The sequence below is a fragment of the Heterodontus francisci genome, chromosome 13 (assembly GCF_036365525.1).
Source record: "Heterodontus francisci isolate sHetFra1 chromosome 13, sHetFra1.hap1, whole genome shotgun sequence".
In the NCBI taxonomy this organism is placed as follows: domain Eukaryota; kingdom Metazoa; phylum Chordata; class Chondrichthyes; order Heterodontiformes; family Heterodontidae; genus Heterodontus; species Heterodontus francisci.
In genome coordinates, this window is record NC_090383.1 from 97,876,524 (window position 1) to 97,889,756 (window position 13,233).

Consider the following 13,233-nt stretch of genomic DNA (forward strand, 5'->3'; position numbering starts at 1 on the left):
ATTTACAATCTGTATTAGTGACTTTGATGAAGGGACCGAGTGTATTGTAGCCAAATTTGCTGCTGAAAGAAAGCAAGTTGCGAGGAGGGCACAGAGTCTGCAAAGGGATATAAATAGGTTTTTTAAAAAATGGGTAAAAAATTGGCAGATGCAGTATAATGGGGGAAAATGTGAGGTTGTCCACTTTGGCGGGAAGAATAGAAAAGCAGAATATTTAAGTGGAGCGAGACTGCAGAATACTGCGGTACAGAGGGATCTGGGTATCCTCGTACATGAATCACAAAAAGTTAGCCTGCAGATACAGCAAGTAATTAGGAAGGCAAATGGAATGTTGGCCTTTATTGCAAGGAGGATGGAGTATAAACATAGGGAAGTCTTGCTAGAATTGTACAGGGCATTGGTGAGACCACACCTAGATTACTGCATACAGTTTTGGTCACCTTATTTAAGGAGGGATATGCTTTCTTGGAAGCAGTTCAGAGAAGGTTCACTAGTTGATTCCTGGGATGAAGGAGTTGCCTTATGAGGAAAGGTTGAGTCTATACTCATTGAAGTTTAGAAAAATGAAAGATGATCGTTTTGAACCATATAGGATTCTGAGGGGGGCTTGACAGTTGCTGAAAGAATGTTTCTTCCTCATGGGAGAATCTAGAACTAGGGGCACAGATTCAAAATAAACGGTCTCCCACTTAAGATGGAAATGAGGAGGAATTTCTTCTGAGGGTCATTAATCTTTGGAATTCTCTACCCCAGGGAGCAGAGGAGGCTGAGTCATTGAATATATTCAGGGCTGAGCTAGACAGATTTTTTATCTATAAGGGAATTAAGAGTTATGGGGGCCGGCAGGAAAGTGTTCAGGCCACTGTTGGATCAGGCATGATCCTATTGAATGGCGAGCAGGTTTGAGGGGCCAAATGGTCTACTTCTGCTCCTTTCTCTTATGTTGCTTATGTATCTGCTAGTATCTGATGAGTACAAGCTTCCCAAAACCTTTGTCCACGAAGAAATGCTAAGAGATCTGCTAGCACAGTAAATGAAAAAAACTTGGGTTTTTTCCCCTGAGCTTGATGGGTGATTCCTGCATTATCAGAATCTAGGTTCATTTGACAGCATGGATATGAATATCAGTTTGTCAAAGCTGCTATTCCCATTTTGTTTAAAACCGGGCAGGGTAAGTGACTTTCCTTTTTAAACAGAATCTGAGTTTTGACAAAAAATTGACATGTTGAGACCATCTACATATCTATTTCTAAACACAGGTGTTATCGTGATTCCAATTCTATATCTGATATTACCGAATGAAAACTTGAATGATACAGGTGTAGAGCTGCTCACTCATAAGTTAATATTTCTTTGAGGTGCAGTAATATCGGGTGAAAGAGAATTTATAATTTGCAATAGATTTTTCTAATCAGCTTGTGTTCATTTCTCCCTAATGCGTGGATTGTTTTTGAATGATTTCAGCAAACCTCTGTGCTGCTTTTACCCCTAAAGGAATCATGGCCATCATTCACTCTTAGTTATCAGTGACCTGGCCTGTATTGCCAATGCTCATTGACAGCACATAGTGTTTTAGCATTGATACATGTACATACCTCCCACAGTGTCCATGAAGCTATCCTAAAAGGTACATTTGTTCATTTTGTTTATGTGGAATTGTCTCAATTTTGACTGACCTGTTCAGAAATGCATTAAAGAATGGGTGACTTGGCTTAGATGCTTATAAGGAAACCTATTAATAACTTTGCCTTGTTGAACTGTTTCTAGTTTGGAGGAGGAATGCGAGTACTCGCTCTGCACAGCTAATTTGCAAGCAAGAAACTTGGAACTGCAGAGTGACATGCAAAAGATGACTGTTGTCTTTGAAAAGCTGCAGGTTTACATAAGTCTCCTTGCCTTACCAAGTGAGTTCACAGAATGGCTTTGTTGTTTATGTCACTTGAGATTTGTCACAAAAGTCACTGTGTACATTTCTTGAAGGATCTGTCTCCAGTAGCTGGTAATGATGCATCTCAGTTTTGAGTGTTGCAACCTAAGATGGCTGGGATGACTGTATAGGTGGTGTACAGGAAAGTAATGAGGCTAATCTTATTGTGGAAAAAAAAAATAGTTATGATCAATGCTGTAGAACCCTAAAGTAGTTGGAGAGGAAATTTAGGAGTATATAATGTTAGGCTCAAGACAAAATAACAGATTCTGATTGCGGTGGGAGCAATGCACTGTCAAATCAGTCCCACAATTCCACAAATCGCTTAACATATCACTTTAAACTTTCCAAATTAAAACCACAGCCAAATTGAGCATCTATTAACCCCCGAATGAGGCTACCCAAACCAGGTGTCTTTAGATCAACAAATTAACTCTTTAATTAGAAAAACTAAATTCTTAAACACTAAAATAGAAAAAATTAGTATCCTTACAGATTTACGCTCCTGCCAAAGTGGAATCTTACAATGTGGAACAGTCCAAGGTTGCTTGAAGTCCTCACAGCCATCTGATTGGGGGGGGGGAAAAAGGTTCTTCAACAGTAAGACAGTCAGTAGTCTAGTTCCAGTTGAAGTGATGCTCTGCTTCCAGCGATGAACACCGATCAACAAATTTGGTTTTTTTTCTATAGCTTGACTTTTCAAAACTCAGAGTATAACAAATGGGGTTTAAATAAACCGAGAAAGAGAGCTCTATTTCCTTCAGTACGTGCTGGCAGAACAGCTGTCTCTGTTAACTGTGTCTCAAAAGCCAGTTTTTCAGCTGGTTTCAAATGTCAATCGGCAACGTTGTATCTCTCGATCCTCAGTCTCTGGTTGTTGCTGGTTAACCAGGATGCATTCTTTGAAGGTGGTTGGTTCCCTCTCCGTATGGTTGTATCCCACAGCAACCAGAATGCAACTTTTCTAACTCCTTAGGCTTGCTGGTTCTTAATGCAGTACTGATCCTTTTCAGCTTTAAAGGCACACCACATACTTCCCATAAAAGAAAAAAAAACTACAGGATCATAACAAGATATTTAATAATATGATAGAAGTAAACCTAGAACAATCTTTGAGATACACTGTGCAGCAAAATAAGAAAGTATAGGTTTAGGCAATCTTAAGGCAGTTGTCAGGGAAACTTACCTCCGCACAGACAATGATCAATAGATGGAAAGCCATGAAGGGTGGATAAGATCAAAACATTGAAGAAACAACTGGATTCTGGAATGGAAAAACTTGAAAGGTGTGTGTTCTGGAACAGTAGACCACATTGGCTAAGGGGCTGCTTTCATCAAAATCTATTTTATGGTCTTGTTTGAGTAGCTAGTCCATAACTGTAAAGGAAGTGAAGATAACTCAAAACCTGTCTCCTTTGCTTAAGTCTAATAGCTAGTTTATTGAGTCAAGCCAATGTTATATCCTTCTCTTCACAATTAGATGTGCTGAGATAATCTCATTGAGTTGAAGATCCAGTCCTAGTACATTGATTTTGCATGATAATCACATGCAAGATACCAGATTTGATGATGTGCATATTCTTTTACTTTAATTCAATTACTTTGATGTGCTTGAGAATTTATTAGACTTTTAGCTCTTGTTAGAGATTTTTGTCCATTATTGAATTGCATCATGCATGAGAAGTTGGGAAGCATGAAATATGATTCTGCATAATTTTATATAAATTTACTTTTGGAAAAATGAGTAATTTACTTGAATTGTTAGATGCTGCAGGTTTTTTTTTTCTGAAATCTGTTTGAAAACTATAAGGTGGGCAATGAGGCTGGGACTGAGAAAGTTTTTTATGCAGCTGGGAGTGGGAGGTGATTTAAAGAAACCTGTTTTGCCGGTTCACAATACTGATGTATGAAAATTAATTTTTTTCACTGCATCTTTTCCTTTTAGGTACAAAACCTGAAATGCTCCTTCAGACAAATTATAATGTTGTTTTCACACAACTTGCTGCTTGTCTTCATTCCTTGCATGATGTCATGAAAGGCAAGTCTTTATGGCCTTTTCAGTAAGATGTAAGGATCTGCTGCACTGTTGTTTAACTGTGCTTTTATAACAGTTTTGAAAGACAATAGAATTTTGAACTAAACAGCCAAAATAATAAAAATGTAGCAATGATCAACATACTCCTCACTTTTTTTTTCATGACCTGTTTCTAACTCTTAAAGCTTCTATGCCCATAGTATCTGCTGAATTGTTTATCAAATTCATGTTGGGATGTAAATTGTATGCCCAGTGTACTAGATGACTGTCTACAACTTTAAGGGTGTGTATAATGTCATTTTCTTTTTGATTTGAAAAAAAAGTCATGGTGTCTGTTGCAATGCACTTTGTGTACTAGCACAAAACCCAGCTACTTGTCTACTCAAAGTTGTTTTTCCTCAACCATGTAAAATGATCCTGATCAGTAATCTGCTTTGATTCATGCAATCATTGTTGGAGAAATGGTCAAGGTATTCTGCTGTGTATATTATAAACTGACTTCTTGTATATTGCATTAGGATTTATAAACTGCATCGCTTCATAAGAGCATAACCCAATAAAAATTGACACCGAGTCAAAGACGATATTGGAAGGGGTGACTTAAATCTTGGTCAAAGAAGCTGATTTTGAGAAAGGGTCTTAAAGGAGGAGGGAATTGTAGAGTTTAAGGCCTAGATAACTGAAGGCATAGCTGCCACCGATGGGGTAAAGGCCGTGGCAGATTATGTAAGAGATCAGAGGTGGGGGGTGGGGAAGTGGAGTTCTTGGGTTGTAGGGTTGGAGGAGGTACAGAGATGGGGAGATGCAAGGCTGTGGAAGAATTTTAAATTTGAAGCAATGGACTGGGAGCCAGTGAGAGCAGGGGTGATGGATAAGCAGAACTTGGTGTGGATTACAATACGGGCAGCAGATTTTTGTTTATGGAGGGTCGAAGACGGAAGGCTGTAGGAGTAGTTCAGTCTGGAAGTAAAAAGCAGTCACACAATTCTAATCATTTTGTTCATTTGTTTAAATACATTCTGTATTCCTTTTACCTTTAATAAAACTTTTGATTTTCTTTGTAAGTGGAGTTATTTCCTATTTAAAGGTTCAATATTAACTTATCCTCTAATTGACCTGAACAAGTGATCTCCTGAATTAAAGTCCCTTTGGAATTATTGTGAGACTATTCACATATTATGGATCCATTCAAGTAGTTTTAGATCGCAGTTCATTTGTTTGTTTCTAGATTTGTTTTTCCACTGCAGTGTGTCTGAGCACTAATTTACATCACCACTGGCAGATTCCAAAGCACTGCAACTGTTTGTAATTGATTCATTGTGAATCAATCCAGTCACTTCCAAGTGAGCCAATTCTGTCCGAAAAAGCTGCATACTTATTTTTCATTTAAATTGAATTCTCAAAGGTATTTTATGAAGCTATTTAAGTGTACAATCACATACACATTTTTACATCATTGTACATTAACACGTTTTATGAGTGTACATTTAATGAAGCCTTTGCATGTTTTGTTTACACTGTGCTCACACATAATATGTTCTTACCTTCAATTCTGTGGCGTGACTATGCTTACACTGGGAAAAATACAGATTAGGAGAATGAGATATCTTGTTAGGCCTTGGTTTCTGTGGGTTATTCCATCTTTGAGGAAGGGACACTGTATACTCGTAGTTACGTTGATTGGGGTTTATCCCACACTCTTCATGCCCAGAGTGCAAGCAAGTTTATAAAAAAAAAAATGTTATTCATAGAATGTGGGTGTAGCTGGCAAGGCTAACATGTATTACCCATCCTTAATTGCCGTTGAGAAGGTGGTGGTGAGGCTCCTCTTGAACCGCTGCAGTCCGTCTGGTGTAGGCACACCCACAGTGCTGTTAGAAAGGGAATTCCAGTGACAGCAAAGGAACAGCAATATAGTTCCAAATCAGGATGGTGTGTGAATTGGAGTGGAACTTGCAAGTGGTAGTGTGCCCATGCATCTGCTGCCCTTGTTTTAGGTGATAGAGGTTGCGGGTTTGCAAGGAGCTGTCGAAGTAGCCTTGGCGTGCATCTTGTAGATGGTACATGCTGCTGCCACTGTGCGCTGGTGGTGGAGGGAGTGAATGTTTAAGGTAATGGATGAATTGCCAATTAAGTGGGCTGCTTTGTCCTGGATGGTGTCGATCTTCTTGAGTGTTGTGGAGCTGCACTCATCTAGGCAAGTGGAGAGTATTCCATCACGCTCCTGACTGGTGTCTTGGAGATGATGGAGAGGCTTTGGGGAGTCAGGAGGTGTTGCTTGTTGCAGAATTCCCAGTCTCTGACCTGCACTTGTAGCCACAGTATTTGTGTCTGGTCCAGTTAATTTCTGTTCAATGGTGACTCCCAGGATGATGATGGTGGGGGATTCAGTGTTGGAAATGCCATTCAACATCAAGCGGAGATGGTTAGATCCTCTCTTGTTGGAGATGGTTATTGCCTGGTACTTGTGTGCCATGAATGTTGCATGCCACTTATCAGGTCAAGCCTGAATATTGTCCTGGTCTTCCTACATGCAGGCATGGACTACTTCAGTTTCTGAGGAGTCACGAATAGTACTGAACACTCTGCAGTCATCAAATATCCCCACTTCTGACCTTATGGTGGAAGGAAGGTTAGTGATGAAACAGCTGAAGGTGGTTAGGCCTAGGATCCTACCCTGAGAAATTCCCTGCAGCAATGTCCTGGGGCTGCGATGATTGGTTTCCAACAACCACAACCCTCTTCCTTTGTGCTACGTATGACTCCAACCAGTGGAGAGTTTCCCCCAAGATTTCCAGTGACTTCAATTCTCTTGAGGCTCCTTGATGCCACACTTGGTTAAATGCTGCCTTGATGTTGAAGGCAGTCACTGTCACTTCTGGAATTCAACTTTTTTTTTTAATGTCCATGTTTTGACTAAGGCTGTGATGAGATCTGAAGCTGAGTGGCCCTGGCAGAACCCAAACTGAACATTGGTGAGCAGATTATTAGTGAGCAGGTGCCACTTGATAGCACTGTCGACGACACCTTGCATCACTTTGTTGATTGAGAATAGACTGGGGTGGTGATTGGACTAATTGGATTTGTCCTGCTTTTTGTGGGCAGGCACACTTGGGCAATTTTCCACATTGTCGTGTAGATGCCAGTGTCGTAGCTGTACTGGAACAGCTCGGCTAGTTCTGCAGCACAATTCTTCAGTACTACAGCTGGGATGTTGTCAGGGCCCATAGCCTTTGCTGTATCTAGTGCCTTCAACTGTTTCTTGATATTACGTGGAGCGAATTGAATTGGCTAAAGACTGGCATCTGTGATGGTGGGGACCTAAGGAAGAGGCCAAGATGGATCATGTCAGCATTTCTGGCTGAAGATGGTTGCAAATGCTTTAGTCTTGTCTTTCACACGAAGTGCTTGTCTGTGCCATCTTTGAGGATGTTTGTGGAGCTGCCTCCTCAATTTAGTACAAAAACAAGAAATGCTGGAATCACTCAGCAGGTCTGGCAGCATCTGTGGAAAGAGAAGCAGAGTTAACGTTTCGGGTCAGTGACCCTTCTTCGGAACTGACAAATATTAGAAAAGTCACAGATTATAAACAAGTGAGGTGGGGGTTGGGCAAGAGATAACAAAGGAGAAGGTGCAGATTGGACCAGGCCACATAGCTGACCAAAAGGTCACGGAGCAAAGGCAAACAATATGTTAATGGTGTGTTGAAAGACAAAGCATTAGTACAGATTAGGTGTGAATATACTGAATATTGAAGAGCAGCAAGTGCAAACCTGAAGAAAAACAACCTGAAAAAAACAGTGGGTAAGCAAACTGAACAAACTAAGATGAAATGAAATAAATGCAAAAAAAGATTGTAAAAAATGTAAAAAGGAATGTAAAAAAAAAAGGAAGAAAAAATACTAAAAATGACTAAAAATGAAAGTAAAGTGGGGGGCTGTCATGCTCTGAAATTATTGAACTCAATGTTCAGTCCGGCAGGCTGTAGTGTGCCTAATCGGTAGATGAGATGCTGTTCCTCGAGCTTGCGTTGATGTTCACTGGAACACTGCAGCAATCCCAGGACAGAGATGTGAGCATGAGAGCAGGGGGGAGTGTTGAAATGGCAAGCAACCGGAAGCTCAGGGTCCTGCTTGCGGACTGACCCTCAATTTAGTTGTTTAACTGACTACCATTCATGACTGGATGTGGCAGAACTTCAAAGCTTTGATCCAATCAGTTGATTGTGGGATCACTTAGCCCTGTCTATAGCATGCATTTAGTCCTGTGTTGTAGCTTCACCTGGTTGGTACCTCTTTTAGATCTGGTGCTGCTCCTGGCATGCTCTCCTACACTCCTCATTGAACCAGGGTTGGTCCCTTGGCTTGATGGTAATGGCAGAATGAGGGATATGCCGGGCCATGAGGTTACAGATTGTGGTTGAATACAGTTCTGCTGGTGACCCACAGTGCCTTATGGATGCCCAGTTTTGAGCTGCTAGATCTATTGAGTTTATCCCATTTAGTATGGTGGTAGTGCCACAGAGCACAATGGAGCATGTTCCCAGTATGAAAATGGTACTTTGTCTCCACAAGGTCTTACCAATACAGATGCAGCTGCAGCAGGTGGATTGGTGAGAATGAGATCAAGGTTGTTGGTTCTCTCACCACCTGCTGCAGGTCCAATCTGACAGATATGTCCTTCAGGACTCGGCCCACTCAGTAGTGGTGCTGCCGAGCCATTTGTGGTGATGGACATTGAAGTTCCCCGATCCAGAGTATGTTCTGTGCCCTTGCTACCCTCAATGCTTCTAAGTGGTGTTCAACATGGAAGAGCACTGATTTATCAGCTGAAGGAAGGTGTTAGGTGGTAGTCGGCAGGAGTTTTCAAGAGGACTTCAATGGGTCGGAGTCAATGTTGAGGTTTGTTACAACTGAGTGGCTTGCTCGGCCATTTCAGAATGCAGTTAAGATGCAACTACATTGCTATAGGTCAGACTGGGTGAGGACTGTAGATTTCCATCCTTGAAGGACATTAGTGAACCAGATGGGCTTTTACAATAATCTGGTAGTTTCGTTATTGATGCTATCTTTTTATTCCAGATCTTATTAATTAATTGAATTTAAATTCCCCCAGCTTCCACAGTGGGATTTTGAACTCGTGTCCCTGGAGCCTTAGTCCAAGCTCTAGATCACTAGTCCACTAACATTTATAGTGCAAGATATTTGTGCATTTTTCTGCATTTGGTGGTGAGCGTCTGATTTCAGAAGAAGGGTGAATATTCATTTTCAGCTAGATGTGATTTGAATAAGTGCGATCTGGTTATGTCAGCATGTGTGCTTCATGGATGAGTGGAGATGGTGGTTCTTTTGTACAGGTTGCTAAGTTTTTGTTGTGACAAATATACCAAAATATTCTAAAATGGCCCCTAACCATGCAAAAGGGATTGATTCTATTTGTGAGGGACCATCCTTTGTGAGGGATATGCTGTCTCTTTTACAGCAACTGGGGTCTTTACCTTTCTTGTGTTTTAACAGAATTGTGGATGCCCTGAGAGTGTCTTGGAGGATCTTTGTATCTAGTACGTAGTGTAGGAGTTTCAATAGGAGAGAATTAAATTCTGGGATTAGGGAATAGTTCTCTGTTCAGTGGTGCCTTCACTATGACTTTTTGTTCCAAGACTGCCTTGATGGTTTTCCATTATGGTATGTGGAGATGTGGAATCTTTGGCATTCAATACAGGTTACCTGGAGATGGGTGGAAACTTTGGGTCTCCAAGGAAGGCAAAGTTGAGGCATCGGTGCCAGGAGAGTGAGAGTGAGCTAGCGTGTAATCCGGAATATGAACTGAGGTGGCTATTAACCCCATGTTACATTGTGTTGCTCAGAAGAAATAATTCACCCTGGAGTATGTCTTTTGCATTTTAAATTGAAGATGAATTCCTTCTCTCGTGCATAGGGCCTGCGAGAATTCCACCAGTCCTAAGTTATTACTGTTAGCCTTGGGTTGTTCTGGCTGCTTGATCTTGGTACCTGTGACTGCTGGGAGCCTATCTTAATTGTATGCACACATGATCACTGTGCCTTCTTTATTGCAGCATGTGTGGGGATTTTGGAAAAAAAATTTATTAGTTCACAGGATGTGAGCGCTGCTGGCAAATACAGCATTTATTGCCCATCTTAAGGGCCCTTGAGATGGTGAGCCACCTTGAACCTTTGCAGTCCATGTGCTGAAGGCACTCCCACAGTGCTGTCAGATAGGGAGTTGCAGGATTTTTGACCCAGCAACAATAAGGAACAGCGACATATTTCCAAGTCAGGATGTTGTGTGACTTGGAGAGGAACTTTGTGGTGTGTTCCCATGCACCTGCTGTCCATGTCCTTCCACTTGGTAGTGGTCATGGGTTTGGGAGGTGCTGTTGAAGTCTTGGTGAGTTGCTGCAGTGCATCTTGTAGTTAGTTAAGGGATGCAAGGAAGTCCTCATGGGGCATAGACATTAAGCGTAGATATAGGTTCTCCTACAATTTAACTTTTTTATTAGGACGGAGTATCCTTCCTCCACAGATTACAGTTGCTTCCAGAGTGAAGTTTTTGCTTCCGCCCCTACCTCAGCCTATCTGCTATTGAAATCTTTAGACTTGACTAATTGCCAGAATGTCATTTCTCACCCATCTGTGAACTTTACTTTATCCAAAACCCTTTTGCCCATACCCTATTTCACACTCAGTCTTGCTCACCATCACCCCTGCCCCTGCTGACTTGAATTTGTCACCTAATGCCTCATTTAAAACACTCAGTCTTGGTGTTTAAATCCCCTCATAGTTTCACCCCACCCTATCTCTGCAGCCAACTCGAACTCTCTCTTTCCTGATATTTGGCCTGTGATGCACACTCTCAACTTTGTTCCCATGGCCTCACACTGTGGCCCTCCCTTCTTAAACATCTCCACCTCCCTCTCCTCATTTAAGACTCTCCTTAAAACTCACCATTTTGACCAAGCTTTTGATCACCCCAGCTAATATCTAAATTCTTATGCCTCTCAGAAGGATTGGAGGATTTATAAATACACTTTAGCACATGTTTTGCACATTGACCAAAAGGTGTCCTTCTAGAATGGGATTCTGACAACAATTATGGCTGGATAGATTTGTATTGGGTGCCCTTCCACTTTCTGGGAAATATTCGATTTTTTTTTTCTCCCCCCCCCCCCCCACAACGTGCCCCCCCTTTTCTCTCTGGATTTTTGTTCGTAATGATTCTGTGCATTCCGTTTATATTGGTATCATTTATCTTGGGTTCAATCTCGACTTTATCCACCAGCATATTTATCAATAATGTTCCAAGTATGCTTGGGATGCCAACAATTCCTGATGCTTTACTCCCTTTAGTGATTTAATCTCTGGGATAAGGATGGGAGGCACTTTACTGGCTTCAAGATTTTCTCCTTCCTCAAGGGAAGAAATGTTGCCTATCTGAATTAAGTGACACTCCTTTACCTGGTTGTATTATGCATGTTAATGTCTATTTTGTCTACCAGCACCTATCTGACTTAACCACGTCAATGCTAGGTAGGAATGTATCTTAGTCATGTGTATCAAAATAACCAGCAAAATATTTGTACAAAGCCTACCCTCTTGGGGGGAAAAATGTGGTTTTAAAATTTCTATCTTTGTGAAATCAATGTAGCTGTAGAGCTAATGAGTGTTTGTTTTTGTTTTTCTACATTAGATATTTCCAAGCACTACAGTCAGAAGGTTTCATTAGAGCAAGAACTACCCACTATTACACAGAAGCTTAAAATTACCAATGACTGCATTCTTTCTTCTGTCATAGCATTGTCAAATGTTACAGGAAAGGTAACTGCTCATGAGCTACAAAATGAGGAAAATCTTATTGCCATTTTTTAACTGATTGCTAAAATTAATTGCTAATAAAAGTTTCTTGATATTTAATCTTAGATAATTTATAATATAAATAGTCGCTTGGTAGTACAGAACCTGTCCTTTTCAGACTTTGTTTGACTTGTACTTTTCCAGCATTTTCTTAATATGGTGGATTAGTTCTTCATGAAATAATGGAATTGTTATTTTATGTGACTGAATGGTCAGCTGACTACTTGCAATAAAATCTCAATGGGGAGTTTGCCGTTAACAAACTCTGAAATGTAGGAAATGAGGAGGATGATAACAGACTTCAGGAAAACGTGGGCATACATGTGGCAAATGAAATTTAATCCAGAGAAATGTGAAGTCATGCATTTTGCTCGGAAGAATGAGGGGAGGCAATATAAACTTGATACAATTTTTAAAGGGTATACAGGAGCAAAGATCTAAGGGTATACGTACACATATGTTTGAAGGTGGCAGGAGAAGTTGAGATGGCTGTTAAATTTAAAGGGATACGGCTTTTTAAGTAGAGGAATAAAGTACCAAAGTAGTTATGTTAAACTTTTATAAAACACTGGTTAGGCCCCAGCTGTAGTATTATGTCCAATTCTGGACACCACACTTTTGGAAAGATGTCGAGCCTTGGATAGGGTGCAGAGGACATTTAACAAAATGGTAACCAGATGAGGGACTTTAGTTACTTAGAGGGATTGAAGAGACTGAAGTTGTTTTCCTTAAAGCAAGAAGGTTAAGGGAAGATTTAACAGAGATGTTTAAAATCATGAAGGGTTTTGATCAGGCACAGAGGAGAGGCTGCTTCCAGCGGCAGAATGGTCAGTGATCAGAGGACACCAATTTAAATTAATGGGCAAATGAACGAATTGAAATGAGATTTTTATGCAGAGAGTTGTTATAATCCAGAATGCGCTGTCTGAAAGGGTGGTGGAAGCAGATTCAATAATAACTTTCAAAAGGAAATTGGACAATTAGATAAGTACTTAAAAGGGGAAAATTTTAGAGGGATATGCGGAAAAGGCAGGGATGTAGAACTAATTGAATAGCTTGTTCAAAGACTGCTCATTGACACGATGGGTTGAATGACCACCTTCTGTATTGTATCATTCTGATTCTATTTTTAAAAATATTAAGTAATTTAAAAATAGCTGGGTAGGTCTTGTAATAGCTTCTGAGATGACCGTCGTGTTTTAGAGCAGGGTTGTCCAACCTTTTCGGGCAGAGGGCTGCAATGCGATTTTCATTCGGCCTGGGGGGCTGGTGAGCAAATTTCGAAAGATAAAGGCATTAAAAATGTATCTTACTAATGTGCATTTCTCTGAAGAAGCTTTAAATGAGAAGACTAATTTATTGACTTACACTCGCAGTTGGTTCACCCCCTCCACCCCCGT

The 13,233-nt window shown here is 40.7% G+C and overlaps 1 protein-coding gene across 5 annotated transcripts in view; it reads left to right on the top strand.

Annotated features, from left to right (window-relative positions):
* The window catches only part of ppp1r21 (protein phosphatase 1, regulatory subunit 21), a 93,988-nt gene that overhangs the window by 62,376 nt on the left and 18,379 nt on the right, over nucleotides 1–13,233 (top strand). For all 5 annotated transcript variants that reach the window (XM_068045241.1, XM_068045242.1, XM_068045245.1 and 2 more), the window contains 3 exons: nucleotides 1,768–1,904; nucleotides 3,873–3,965; nucleotides 11,670–11,797. In XM_068045241.1, the coding sequence (XP_067901342.1) occupies nucleotides 1,768–1,904; nucleotides 3,873–3,965; nucleotides 11,670–11,797 (358 nt within the window). The remainder of the gene's footprint in view (nucleotides 1–1,767; nucleotides 1,905–3,872; nucleotides 3,966–11,669; nucleotides 11,798–13,233) is intronic.